Source organism: Harpia harpyja, chromosome 17 (genome assembly GCF_026419915.1).
Source record: "Harpia harpyja isolate bHarHar1 chromosome 17, bHarHar1 primary haplotype, whole genome shotgun sequence".
Taxonomy (NCBI): domain Eukaryota; kingdom Metazoa; phylum Chordata; class Aves; order Accipitriformes; family Accipitridae; genus Harpia; species Harpia harpyja.
Genome location: NC_068956.1, coordinates 12,489,722 through 12,503,611, shown reverse-complemented (window position 1 = coordinate 12,503,611; position 13,890 = coordinate 12,489,722). Strand labels below are relative to the sequence as shown.

Here is a 13,890-nt window from a genome sequence, read left to right as displayed (position 1 = left end):
AAACACATGTAAATACAATACTACTCCAAGAGAAATATCCAGCACACACAAACTAGACTTTATAAAGTTGACTTCTGATTCTGCTTTGAGAAATAAGAAACACCAATTTCTAATCTGAATTTAGAGGTGAGACAAAAGAATGTAAGAAAGTATGATCTACCAGCCAAGGAATAATACGAGAAATATGTGACATGGTACTGAAAGAACCTGATAATAACCCCCTCAGTGCCTCCACTTCCCTGAATAGTTTATGTGAATTTTGGTATTTTTCTAGGTAGTAAGTGATGGCATGTGGTTGTTTTGTTTGGGGTTTTTTTTTTCCCCCTGTTTATTAAATAAGATGTAGACACAGTTTCTTTAGATTGCTCTGAGGATTATATTCTTAATTAAAAAACTGGTGTGTGTTCCAGATGGCTTATTTTACAGTTTAAGCAGAGCAGTAATTGCATGCACCTTGTGCCCAAAATTTAAGGACAAGAAAACTGACTCAGGTGCAGTCAGACTCTGCTCCAAAGTTAAACAATTTACCAGGTGAGCTGCATGGTACGTGAGCCTGCCTAGCTGGGAATACCCCAGGAAATACACATATGTATAACTGTAGTCATTCAAAATGGCTAAGAACCCTCGCTGAAAAGCAAGTAATGGAAATGGCTGAAAATTCAAAGCTCTGGTTTGCAAAACCCTCCGCAGGACTGATATTAAGCACGTGCCCTTCCGGTGGAGTTAATATAACTTTGAAGTAATTTGATACGCGATCTCTAAACACAGATGAACGAGGTATGCGCCTAGATTTAAGCATGTACTCAAGTTTTTAAGTGACATAGGTTCAGCACAGACTTTTTGTTCCACTTTTGGAAAGTTATTAGCACAATGGGATGTCTACAGTGAGAATTCCTGGCTGTGGAACCCAGCAAGCACAAATAAGCGTTTTGCTGATCTGGAAGGGGCTGCCGACTTAGGGAACTCGGAGCTTCGACAGCAGTAGTGAATTCACACAGAATAAATGCTCAAGCATGACAGCTCATGTGAGATTACAGTATTATGTAGAAAGGTCACAAATTAATGTTGACAGAAGGGAAAAAAAGTAATTATTCAGGACCTGTTATGTTAATGTTTTATCATGTGTGTTTATTAGAATGCCTATGACACGAATCGCAAGTGATGTTATGATGATGTTAAGAACCGTTTGCCTTTAAGAAATCTGACAACTAGCCAAACCAAAAATGATGAGCGGTACGCAGGGGCTGGTAACATTCGCCAGGGTCTTCTGGACAAAACTTGAAAGGCTGAGGGATGGATTTAGGGCATTTCCTTCTCTGAAACACCAGGGGCAGCATTCGCTGCGTATTGAGCGACCGGGACTTGCAGTGCAGCCCTGCAACCAGCTGTCTCTTGCCCTGAAAGGGATGTATTAAACCACAGAACACGAGATGCTGCTTGTCAAAAAGCGAGTCTTAAACATCTTCAGTTAAAATTAAAAAATCTTTGTTCTGAAAGATCATTCTACAAAATCTTGTAAGAGAGGGAGAACTCCTGCGGCTACCCTGGTATCTTCCGGAGCAGCACCACCAATTCCATATTCCCACACAGCAACTTTGAAAACCCTGGGCAAGAGTTCGTTTAAAACACCCTTGCTTATTCTTCATGAGATTCGTGTGTTACTATTACACGTGCGTTCTGTGACTGACCCTCTTAAACACAGCGGTGACATCTGAGCTGTAAAGAATGAATAAAAGCCCTAACGAGGCCTGAAGCAAAGGTAACATTGTCTATTATTTTACAAACATTAAAATTTCATTTTATTTTCCAACTGTGCCAGCCCATTGTTCTCAACAGATGCATGCTACTGTTATGTATCAAATAATAACCCACTCTTCCTTGGTTGTTCAAGGTTAAACATAAAAATCCCATTTTCCTGTTAGCAATAATGCCTTCCTCTGAGGGTAGCACATCCACAAGCCCGGCTTCCCCAGACCTCGACCCTCAGCGAAGAATCAAAGTCTTTGCTGGGAAAAACGTGGGTCTGAATGTGCTGGAGACTCCGGCTGGTGCTCACACAGCCAGATCCTGGAAACCCTCGTGGGTGGTTGTTGCAACGCGAAGGGGATGGGGGTCACGAAAGCGGGGGCTTTCGTATTTCCCATGTGTCCGGTGCTGTGTATCTTTTATGTATTTTGGGGGGAATTTCCAAGAATGTGTCATTTCATCACTGGCATTCGAAGTATTTATGTGTCTGACTTTGGAAGGAAGATAAAACCACCTGAAAGAGGTTAGTTCCTCCTCATCCTCAGCTTAATGCTCCCAGTATGTTGTGATGAAATTTGTGTATTTTTCTGACTGGACCCGCTGCAGAACTAAACGAGATGATGCGCCCTTGTATTAGGGGCTGTACAGTCCCAAAAGACCTTAAAGGTTTTCCAGCAGGGCTGTGTCTCTGCATGTTTGGGGGCCATTTTTATTCCTGAAGAGGTATTTGGGAATTCGGGTAATACAGCCACAGTAGCACAGCAGCGCATTGCTTTATTATAAAGCCGACCAGCTCCCAGCTACTTCTGCATCCTCCTTCACAGCTCACCTACAGCAACACGCAGAACCTGACGGCTGCCAGCTGCAGCAAGGCCAGTGACAGGGGCCAGACCTCGCAGTCGGCCACCCCTGCTCTAAACAGAGGAGTCGGGCAAGAGGAGCGCCAAGGCTGCGTCTCTCCCGGGGAGGAACCAAAGCGCAGGCGCTTCGTGCCTTGCCCCGAACACCCAAGAAGGTCGTGTCAGAGCCCGGAGCTCCCGCATCCCAAGCCTGACCTCGTGTCGTGCGCTCGTCCCGTGCATGAGAGCGCCCTAGGAGGCACTGCTTGTTTTTTCGACCGTCTGTTCCAGAGAAATCCAGCTGGTAGAGGAGCGCAGCGCCGTGATTTATTTGAGAACTCCCTCGTACCCGCCCGAAGGTCTCGCCGCCGGGGGAGGAGGGAGAGCGGGAGGCTGCGCTCCTCGGCGGCTGCTCAGGCGGCTCCCCGCCCGCCCGCGCCCCGGCCCGGCACCCAGGTACCGAGCGAGGAGGGGAAAGGGGATTTCCTTGGCTTCCTCCCATGCAAATACCTCCCGGGGAGCGGCGGCGGCGGCGGCCCGACTCCCCTGCGCGGCCGCTGGGAGGCTCCGCGCCTCGCCCCGGCCTCGCCGGCGCCGCGTCCCCGGCCGCGCTATCGGTGACACCCGCCTCCCGCCCCCGCTCCGCTCCGCTCCGCTCCGCACGGAGGGGCAACGGGCAGCTCGGGCACCCGGCGGCGGCGGCGGCGGCGGCGGCGGCAGCGTCCGGCGGAGGCAGCGCCGATAGCCCACCGGCAACCACCCGCCCCGGCGGGTCGGGGACGGAATATACAAAAACACAAAGGAAAAGTGGCTGGACTGTGCTGGGTGCAAAATGCTGGAAGTTTGTAAGTGCAACTCTCCGTTTGTAATTACTGTCTGAAGAGGGGCTGGCTTTTTTTTTCTTTTTCCTTTTTTTCTTTTTTTTTTTCCCCCCCGTGCTTTTCTTGAAACTGTACTTGAAACTATTCGGTGTCTGGGAGTATAAGGGAAAGTATGCGAGAGGAGCTCTCTGCCTGGGTTCGTAGCTTGCTGCTTTATTACTAAGGGGGGAAATAAGCACTGAAAGCAGTACGGATTTTATCCAGTGGCTGGATTAACTGAAGGCGAAGCGTGGTCTGGAAGTCCACTGACTGACATTGTTCCGGACCGGGGGATCCGTCTCTATTATTTTTAGAGGAACTACAATTTAGCGGCAGACAGTTGGACGCAGTAATAAACCGAAGAGTGGCCAGCAAAGAGCGGGCGAGAGAAACGAGAAAGCACAAAGACTAAACTAACCCCAGCCGCCTCCTCCTCCTCCTCCTCCTCCTCCTCCTTCCCCGGCTCTTTATTTGCACATTTACTAAAGACTTTAGGGAAAAAAAACAACCACCACCACCAACAAAAAAGCAACCCCCACTCCCTCAAATCTACGAGATTTTTGGTCCGCCGGGGGGTTTCTCCGTGCCGCCGAGCACGGCAATGCCTTAAATTTCCACTTCAAGGAACAACCCCCCCCCCCCCCCCGCTCCCCCGAAATAAAATAAAATCAATAAACCTGCCAAGTCTCACTCATTCCCGAGGGAGATCTCCTTCATCCAGGGACTCATTTTGGAGGCAGCGGCTCGCTTTATTTATTTTTTTTTTTCCGCCCTCCTCCCCCGGCGGAGCTCCCCCCCCCCCCCCCTCCCCGGGCGCCCTTTCCGCCCCGCGGAGCCCCCCGGCGGGGGCTGCCCGGCCCCGACCCCCGCCCCTCCCGCCCGGCCGATGCTGGCACTACCCTAGCGCCCGCCGGACGCCCCCCGCCCCCGTCCCCGTCCCCCACGATCTGTCAACCCCCCGCGGGGCCGTCACCGCCCGGGGGCCGGGTGGGGGTGGGCTGGGGGCGCGGGGCTGACCGCCCTCCGCCCCGCCGCCAGCCCCCGGGCTCGGGCTCCCGCCGCTGCCCCCGCCTCCCCCCCCCCCCCCCCTCCTCCATGCGGCAGTGAGGACCGACCCATCCGGAGGGCCAGGACCGGCAGCCAGCGATGGGCGACACGGCTCCCCCCCAGGCCGCGGGGCTGGGGGCCGGGCTGCTGGGGGGGGGCCCGGCGGCGCCCCGGGTGCACAGCGCCATCGTGGAGCGGCTGCGGGCCCGCATCGCCGTCTGCCGCCAGCACCACCTCAGCTGCGAGGGGCGCTACGAGCGGGGCCGCGCCGAGAGCTCCGACCGCGAGCGGGAGAGCACCTTGCAGCTCCTCCACCTCGTGCAGCAGGGGCAGGGCGCCCGCAAGGCCGGCAAACACCCCAAGGCGGCCGCCGCCGGCGGCTCGGCCACCCCCGCCGCCGCCGCCGCCGCGCCCCCGGACTACCACCAGCACCTCCTCAGCAACGGCGGCATCAACGGGGAGCAGCCGGCGGGGGAGCAGCGCGCCTCGGCCCTCCTGGCGGTGAGTCACAGCGGCCCCTGCCGGCGGGAGGGGGCCGCGACGCGCGGCCGTGAGGTGAAGCCCCCCCGCTCCCCTCAGGGCACACACACACCCCCACACCCCCGGCCCGATGCCCGGCAGCCGTCCCTCAGGCCAGGCGCGAAGGTGGGGTCGGCGCCGAGGCCGAGGCCGAGGCCGAGGCCCGTCCCCAGCCGAGGGCTGGCCGAGGCGGGGGTGTCCGCGGCCGCCCGGCTCGACGCGCTGCGCCTGGCGCTCCCCGCGGTGGTTCCTACCGGGTGCTGGGCCCCGCGGTGGCACCGAGGGTGTGAGGAGCGGCCGGCAGGTCTGCCAGGGCCGGAGCGGGGGAGCCGGGGCACGTGTCCTCCCTCGAAGGGACTTTGGGACCGCGTGGGCTTTCTTGGGTTCTGGTCCTAAAAAAGCGTCGCGCGCCACCGCCCCGCCAAGGCGGTGACAGCAGGCATCCCTGAGGAGGGGCACCGGCGGCAAACGCTGTCGGCGCATCCCCAGGCGGGGGCGAGAAGCAGCGCTGAAGTACTGCCCGTGCTCAGAATTGCCCCCCTGCCCCATCTCATCCCGCTCGCCAGGGCGTCAGGCGGCTGTTCTCACTCGAGGCAGCAGTTTCCCGCCGTGTCCCTCGAACTCGGCCAGTCTTTACGCACGAGGCAGACGGGCAGCGCCGAGAAGCCAGAGCCCGTGCGTGCGGCTCGGCTGCGTGCCTCAGCGACCGGCAGGCGCTTGCAGAAGCAGCGCGGCGCGGGAGCGTACGGCGACGTCCGGCAGAGCGACGGCGTCTCGCGCCCGGTGCTCCGAGCGCCAGCTCCGCCAGAAACGGTCGGTTTGTTACCGTCACCGAGTGTGTTTCGTGGAGCAGAGTTACAAGAGTGTTCCAGGCACTGCCGCTTCCTAAATGCTATGTTGATCTTTTTCAACTGGAAATTGCTCTGAACGTGTCAAGGAGGCGAAGCCTTGTCTCCTGCTAACTTTATTACGAGCAGTCCGTCTACCACGCTTTTGAAGGCGTGTGCTGCGCTGTGCTGCCTTCCAACTCTTAATTCTCGGCACACATGCGAAACGTTAAGAGGAGTGACTGCGTCCTGATAGGCCCGTGGCTGCTATTCGAACGGCTGAAAATAGATCGCTCCCTCCGCTCCAGACATCAAACCTATCTTTCTTAGTGCCTGATGTATGCTAAAGCGGGATCTTTGTGGTTGTTTCTCCCTTCTTACCCGGGAGTTCGCCGCTGTGCGTGGATCAACGTTTGGGGCTGCGTTACTCAGCATCATTTGTGAGGGTGATGATGTAAGTGTTAATGCGATAACATTGTGTCTGAGGGGAGTTTAGGTGCTTCGACCTGACTCAGTGTTCAGATTAAATCTCCCCACGTTCCTCATCACAATCGAGAAAGCCATTATCTTATTTTTCCAGTGTGTATTAATGAAATGCTTTGCACTTGTCTTGTGGGAAAAAAAAAGGCTTTTGCCTAATAACGTATGTCCCAGAAAAATCTACTTTTCTGAAATGAGGGACCGGGCCTGTGTGGGTTTTTTTTTTGTTTTCATTTTTTTTCACTAGTTGTTACTATTATTATGAAATAGCTGGAGGCAGCTGTTTGAAAGTTCTAATGAAACAACTCCAAAGAAAATATTGAAAGATTTTCATCTTTTAAATGCAGAGAGATTGTCCTTGTTTCTGAAATACCGCTAATGTTTGTTAACCTCCTCTTTGCTGGAGAATGCCGTGCACGGCCCTCACTCCACGTTGCGTGTTGCGTTACCTCCCAGATAACTCTGTACATATGTGTCTTTGGCAAGGGAAAGGTCTGACAAAGTCCCGCTCGTTTTTGCATGCTAGCGTCCAGTAATCCTGCTGACAAGGTATGTGACTTCACTGGGCATGACGTTTGGGGCCCTGAACCATGTTTTGACACTGAAGAAATGCTGGCTCATGAAGCGGTATTGTTGTAATGGTATCGCTGCACATCACTGATCCTCCCACTCTGTGCTTGACACAGACATTCCTCATTTGCTGCTCTGGTAGGACTGCCTAATTAAGGAACAGAGAAAGGCATCGGTTCAAAGTCACGTCTCTGTGTCATGGAGGCACATGTTGCCCTTACCAAGAGCTCTGTAGAACGTCATTGTTGCAAATATTAAAAAGGAAAAGCAAACCACACAGTGTCTGAGTGGGATGAATTCAAGTGGCTGACGGTCATACATTGTGCTCCTGTTCTTGAAAATTCAGGGGGCAGGGTTGGGCCAGGCAGCAATGGGGTCTTGCTTTCCCTCCAGCCATAGCTGGAGGAGGAATTTGCTCTACCAGTTATTCCAAAGGTACTTGAAGAGGAAGGACAAGACAGACTAAGCCTGTTGTCCTGTGCATTATAAATGGATGGTGAAGAGAACCATCTCTGAGCAGAATTCATCCTCTATGGGGTGTTTCCCAAGAGGAAATCCAGTGGAAGCCTGATAGGCACTGTTCCTCTAATTCCAGACTTTTTGCTTACACCAGGCAGCAGATCTGAGGTGTGCAGGGTCCTGCAACAAGCTGCAGCTCTGAGCTTCAGTTGTGGCAGGTACAGCTCTGGCACAGGGAAGCACAAGACAGGAGCATTTGTGCGAGTCTCACACTGAGCATATGAGATTGGACACATCTCGGACTCCACGGGGGGATTGTAAAGCTCCACCTGCCTTGCTCTAGGTCCACCAGTTAAAAAAGAACTCCGCACAGATAAGAGCAAGGGCAGTCATAACTCTCTTTGGGGAGTTCTGGCTATCAGGACGCTCTTTGTCTGCAAAACCAAGATTGTCCCCGCGCTTCCTCTCCTGAAAATAGCTGGGTTGTTTCCTTTGCTTTGCAGGTCCCACTGCTCTTGTTACAAGTGTGCCTGCCATGTTTAGTGGCATTGGATGGGTCATTTACACAGTTGGACTCAAGAGTAAATATTTGACACTCGATAACATTTGATACAACGTTCACTTGAACATAGCAAAGAGCTTGAAGTGATTATGTGACATTGTTGATACTATTATTTGATAATTATCTTTTCCCAGTGGACAGTTTAAACCCGGCAGAAGAGAGAGTTTTTAGTGGGGTTTGGTTTGGGCTTAACTCGGCAGAGTTACTTTGATTTTTGAGAAAGCATCTTTGGCAGCAGCATTTTCTAATTGGAGAGTGGAGACCAGATTTTTTTAGCTGGACCAATGGATGTGGGTGCATGTGAAGGAGAAATTTATTCTTCGGTACACGGCTAGGAAAGCTTTTGTACTTTCTGCCTCCCTGCATTTCCCAAGAGCTGGCATTTGGTTTTTTATATGGCGATGTTACTTTTCATGGTACGGAGCGGAACGGATAAAATATTCTGTCTTTCTTTTATACATACATCTATATGTATGTATATGCCCTCCAGAACTTAGCTGTTTATATTATTTATATTATATATAAACAGTTAGCCCTGGAGGGCATTCTTCTGTGGCTTAAGCATTGAACTGGTAATACCAAAGTTCTTGCACGGCAGTTTCAAATCTCCAGCGGCTGATGCGTTCCTTCATTTTTCTGACATAGGCTGAGCACTGTTCATTTTGCTCTGTGCAAGCTGCAAACTCTGTTTTGTGGGCATTATTGTATTATTCTGGTCAGGTTCTTTCATTGCAGCCATCACACCGGTGGCTGTCAGTGTGTTAAGCGATGTTTGTCATCAGTCACAGGTGACTTGTTCTACTTTCACCCATCTCAAAGTTGTGCTGAATTTATCATTATAAGGATTAATTTAAAATATTAATTAAATATATTAATATTTTCTGTACTCAGAAGAGTGACTGAGAAAGTGGCCTGCTCCCAAGATGCAGCCTGCAAGCAGGTGAAAAAGAAAAGGGAACACAGTATCATAAAGACGATGTAGCCAAGGAAGAGGGGAATGGGTTAATTCCTCCTACTCCCCTAAATTCCCATCAACGGCAGTACGAATCTGGAAGAGTCAATGGGTTTGTCCCAGTTCCCTGAGGTCCTCAGTGGAAGACAGTGGTGCCAAGAGCCAAGTTTGGCTTGTAAAACCTCAGTTTAGGCAGTTATTTTATGTGGAGATCCTTTAATGATCATGGAAGCCCTGACTTTGTTTCCTAATAACTTTTTTTTTATGATCCACACTGTGCTTGCTGAGGTTTGGCCTCCCCTGTGCTAGCATTAAAGATTCTCAAGTATTTTAAAAGGAAGGATTGTGCTCTGCTGTCTTTGGCCCAAGTTTACACTTTCCCTGTCTCCCAAGCTCTTTGCTTTGTTTGCTAGTTGGCTGCCAGGGTACCCTGCAGAAATAGCTGCATTTTCTGGTTCTGGACATATGTAACTTTTGGAAGCGCTCTGAAGCAAGCAGTATAAGGTGACCAGCTATGGGGTGAAGTGACATTACGGTGCGGTGAGCACAGGTGGATTAAAGCACAAACCCTTCTGCAAAGCTGAGCTGGGATCTTTTGACTAACAAGTTCGGTGCCAAAGCAATGAAATGTTGTGTTTGTGAGGTGAAGGACCACTGTTTGCTCCTTGTGCTTCTGCAGGAGCAAAGCTGGGTTCTGATAAAAACAATTTATGTAGCCGAATCAGGTAAAATGAATAAGTCACATTGCCTTTGTGGGCAGAAAACTTTGATCTGCTGTCATGGGCCCTCTGGCCTGCTGGGAGCCATTTGGTTAGGATGGACATGGGCGTCATTTAAAATCTTTGTTCCCTCGGCTGTGAGAACATTTTCCGAACCAAAATCGAGACCCCCTGGAAGCTGCATAAAAGCTATATTTAATGAAAAGTTCAGCAAGTGAATTTGTTAAATGTATGTTAGTGCAGCGGCCTTTTCAGTCCTAGCTCTCCAGTCAAATCACTTGCCGCCTTTGAAGCTTTTTAAGCTTTGAATATATTTAATGAAACTCTCCTCCATTCTGAAATTGTTTAACAGACTGTTTCCCCCACCAAAGTTCCTGTAGGTAGTGAGCAGAGGAACAGTTTGTCTGCCTGGACTTGACACACTCTCTGAGGCCAACCCATGGGCTTCTTAACTTCCCTGACTATTACGGCACGACCTCTGATAGAGCTTTTGCATCCCCTGCGGTCCTCAAATTGAGTCCCTTGTGTGTAGCACCACAACAAAGGAAAGTGATAAACAGCTGCTGTTTTTTCTGCACTGAGAAGTGTGACTCCAGCAAAAATGTTAGCCACGTTGTGGGGAAATCTGAACCTTAGAAAGGTACGTCTGAGTCAGAGAAGCTGCTTTGCTGAAACTTTGGCTTACTTCACTATTATTACTTTTCCCCTCGCAGAGAACGCTGCCTGCAGAAGGTGTATGTGGGGTTCAGTTAGCTTGCAGTGACCAAAAAAACCCCAGCAACTAGGTTAGTCAGCAGGTTAAGAAAGGCCGTAACATGCCTCTCTTCCTAACTGCTGTCAGTGGTCCTTTCTACCAAGATATCATCTTAGGAGGCCAATTGTAGTCTGCCTTTCTTATCAAGTCCATTGGCTTAGGAGACTGAAACTTCACCCGTGTCTCATTACTGGAAAAGAAGGGCTCCATCCTGCTCCCTCTGACAACTTTGGGAAGGGTAATATCTCCACTGGTAGATTTATACTGCACCTCCTACGTGGTTTAGGAGGAGCTGGAAGCTGGCAAGCTGCTCCAGCTAACACAGCGCTGGCATAGAGGTGCCAGCTCTGCCAGCAAGCGTCTCTGTGACCTTGCGCATGTCCCCTGTTGTGCCACTATTTCCATTCTATGCTTGAGCTCTTCAGGTGGCACTGTCTCACTGCCTCGCACAAGGGACCCTGGTCTCCACTGAGGGCCCAGCTCTACATGATAATGACCTGACACCATCATGCCTATGGAGTTCAGGAAGGTGATTAAAGAAACCACTATGCAACACATAGTGTTTAGAGGACACACAATCAGCTACATGGTACGTAGAAGAGCTTTGGCCACCTGACTGGTCCAAAGAGAAGAAGAGGAACAAGGGCTTTGCTCTTTGGTGCCTCTCTCCGGTGTCCACATATCAGCGTTCCCCTGCGTGACTTCCCAGGGATGGTACTCCCAGCAGCAGTAGCATGAAGCTGATGGGATTCATGACAGGGCTGTGTTTTCCTCAAGTATGAATCAGTGGCTGTAAACCTGAAAAAAGGATCTTAACCGTATCATGCTGCTGCAGTTTGGAACAGCTTTGAGCAGTGAAAGAGGCAGTGGTCTTGCCTGCAGAAAAGAAGGAGTTGGTGCCAAGTGAGATTTGGATCACTTTTTCAACTTAACAGTATTAAGAGACAGTTTGTTTTTTTTTTTTTTAGATGAAGGCATAAACTATTTATGCCCCAGATTTCCCATGAAAAGCTTCCTATAGCCTCTTGAGAGCCAACCTGTGAATTTGTCATACCTTGTCAAGGTCTTCCAAAGTATTACTAGATGCAGGTAATCAATCCATAATTGTACTGAACTGCCAACACCAATACCTAACACAAAATACCTGCAACTCGCAAGCAACGGTTCTTAGGTGAGCGCATTGTAAACTAAAAACTCAGTGTTTCTACTCTGACTCTAGGATCTATTCAACAGATGACTCCTGTTATTTGACTTCCATAAACCTCAGTTTCCTCTATGAAAAATACTATTTATCACCTTTGTAAAGTGCATTGAGATCTGATGGTGAGTTTTATGGCTTAGAAGCCAAATTCATTATTGATGGAGCCTAAGACAGGGTATTTGAACGTTTGCTTTGGCAAAGCTGCAGGCAATGCATATGAGTTGATGGCTTCTTCTTATTTGACTTCTGCGTTTTGAGCCTTTGAGGTGCACTCAAATCACCTTTTCAGCCTTTGACCCACAGGTATGAGCACTGGAAATACAAACCCAGATGAGTCTTTTACATAATCACATGACTCCCAGAGCTGGGGTTTTATGGCACTGCGTTGCCAAGATTCACAATAAAAGTGCAAGATGTGGCAGTGCCCCTTCTTTTCAGGAGAGAAAAGCATTTCCCAACTTTTCATTCATAATCACAAATGTATGCTTCATATTTTCTTGCTTTACTTGCTGTTGATTCTGCAGCACTTTGTACTCAAATTAGTCTCCCAATTAAGTTGGCTGTGTCCAAGCACTTCATGTACTTGATGCTCCAGCAAACTGGGAGCAAAGTGGGACTGGAACTGAGAGCATATATGCAAGTCATCTGCTCTCCGTTGAAGCCGCAGCTGCACCCCAGCACTAGCAGGTGGGAGCCACCTTGTCCTGCATGTGTTGCCTTCCATCTGGTAGGAATGGAGGAAGGTTCACGCTTATGGCTTGGGGTGGGAGAAAGACTCAGAAATATCTCTTAATTGAATAACTTACACAGAATTCCAACACACTTACTGAAAAATTATAATTTATTTTGTTTTTAATTTGAAAATACCTCATGCCCGTGGCTTCACGTACGGGTGTTGGCATTTCCCTGAAGAAATTCCTTTTGTTCAGAAATGGCTCCTGTAGCTATTTTTACCTGTGTCACTCAGTTATAATTCTGATGCTCTTGCAAACCCAGCTGAATCAAGGTGCAGAGAAATTAGTACCAATTAGAAATCAGCATGAAAGTGCTTCTGACGCAGTGAGGAAGCAGATCTTGCAAACCCATTTACCTTCTGCCTGAGCCTGAGGCTGGCTGAAAGACCCGGTAAGATCCTAGACTAGCAGATGAAACCCCAAGAAAGTTCATCATGGCTATTCTGTTTTGAAACAAAACATGCTATTGTGCAAGAGTCATCTCTGTGGTACCCTGGCTTTATTAGAGAGCTCTGCAGGCACCTCCCTAGAGTAGGTGTTATACAAACACCCAGTGAGAACCGTGCCCTTCCCTGCATACCTTAGGGCCTCAAGAGACAAGATAGACAAAGAATGGAAGAAGGAACAGAAGCACAGAAAGGTCAAGTGTCTTGCCCAAGGTCAAACAGCAGGTCAGTGGCAGAGCTGGGAACGGAGCCCAGATTTCCTGACTCCTAGTCCAGCACTCTATTAATCATCTCTTTGCTTTGTGTTCTGTGGCCCGTTACTGTCCGTAGGAAATGTGAGGACGACTTTCCGACAGCTTCAGAGTTACTTCGTAGTTTTGGAAACTATTGATCATCAGCACACTTTTGAGATAAAGAGGTCATGTACTAGACATATGCACTAGAGGATTCAGAACTGAGTGCTCTAGGTATCGGTTTCATTCCAGGACACTGAAAAGCCATATCTGATAATCCCAAACATTTCCTCTAAGTCAGATTTTTTAAGTCTGTTTTCCCTTACATTGTGTACAAAGTGGTTTGTTTTACAGAGTTACTCATCACAGTTGAACTCCTACATTGGTGCTTGCCCTATAAATTATTTCTTCCTTGAAAAAGAGTTACAGCAGTTATTTAGTTAGCAGGGCTTTTCTTCTCCATGGAATTTACCAATGAAACAGTCAGAAAACCAGAGAGTCAACAGTCCTGAGACACTTGTGATTCTTACTTATTTTCATTCCTCACCGTACGATGTATTCAGTTTTCAAAGTCTTTCAATGGAATTATCTTGATCACAAAGTTAATTATACCTGTGAGATTTTTTTTCTTCCCAAAAATTTTGACTTGAGGCAAAACTCTGGCTACCGTGGTAATGACTTATCGAGAGTCTCTCGTAAACAATAGTATAATCACTTTCTTATAGTCATGGCAACAGTGTTTAAGCAATGAGCTTACTGAACACAATGTGCGCTGTCTCCACTGAATAGCTATTGCAGCACTGAAGTGTATGCTGCTCATTTTCAGAGGACTCAGAGACATAAATTATTCAGCAAAACAACACTGCTTCAGAAAGTGTCTTTGAAATTGTTGTGTTTTTTACTAGCCAGAGAAAGATGCTTATCGGTGCTGACGGGGCTGCG

At 49.4% G+C, this 13,890-nt stretch overlaps 1 protein-coding gene across 1 annotated transcript in view; it reads left to right on the top strand.

The window, feature by feature from the left end:
* Window positions 1-2,696: 2,696 nt before the first annotated feature.
* Window positions 2,697-13,890, top strand: part of MAML2 (mastermind like transcriptional coactivator 2) — a 221,718-nt gene continuing 210,524 nt past the window's right edge. Inside the window, exon 1 of the mRNA XM_052812768.1 lies at window positions 2,697-4,993. Coding sequence (XP_052668728.1) covers window positions 4,592-4,993 — 402 coding nt within the window. The 5' untranslated portion in view covers window positions 2,697-4,591. The remainder of the gene's footprint in view (window positions 4,994-13,890) is intronic.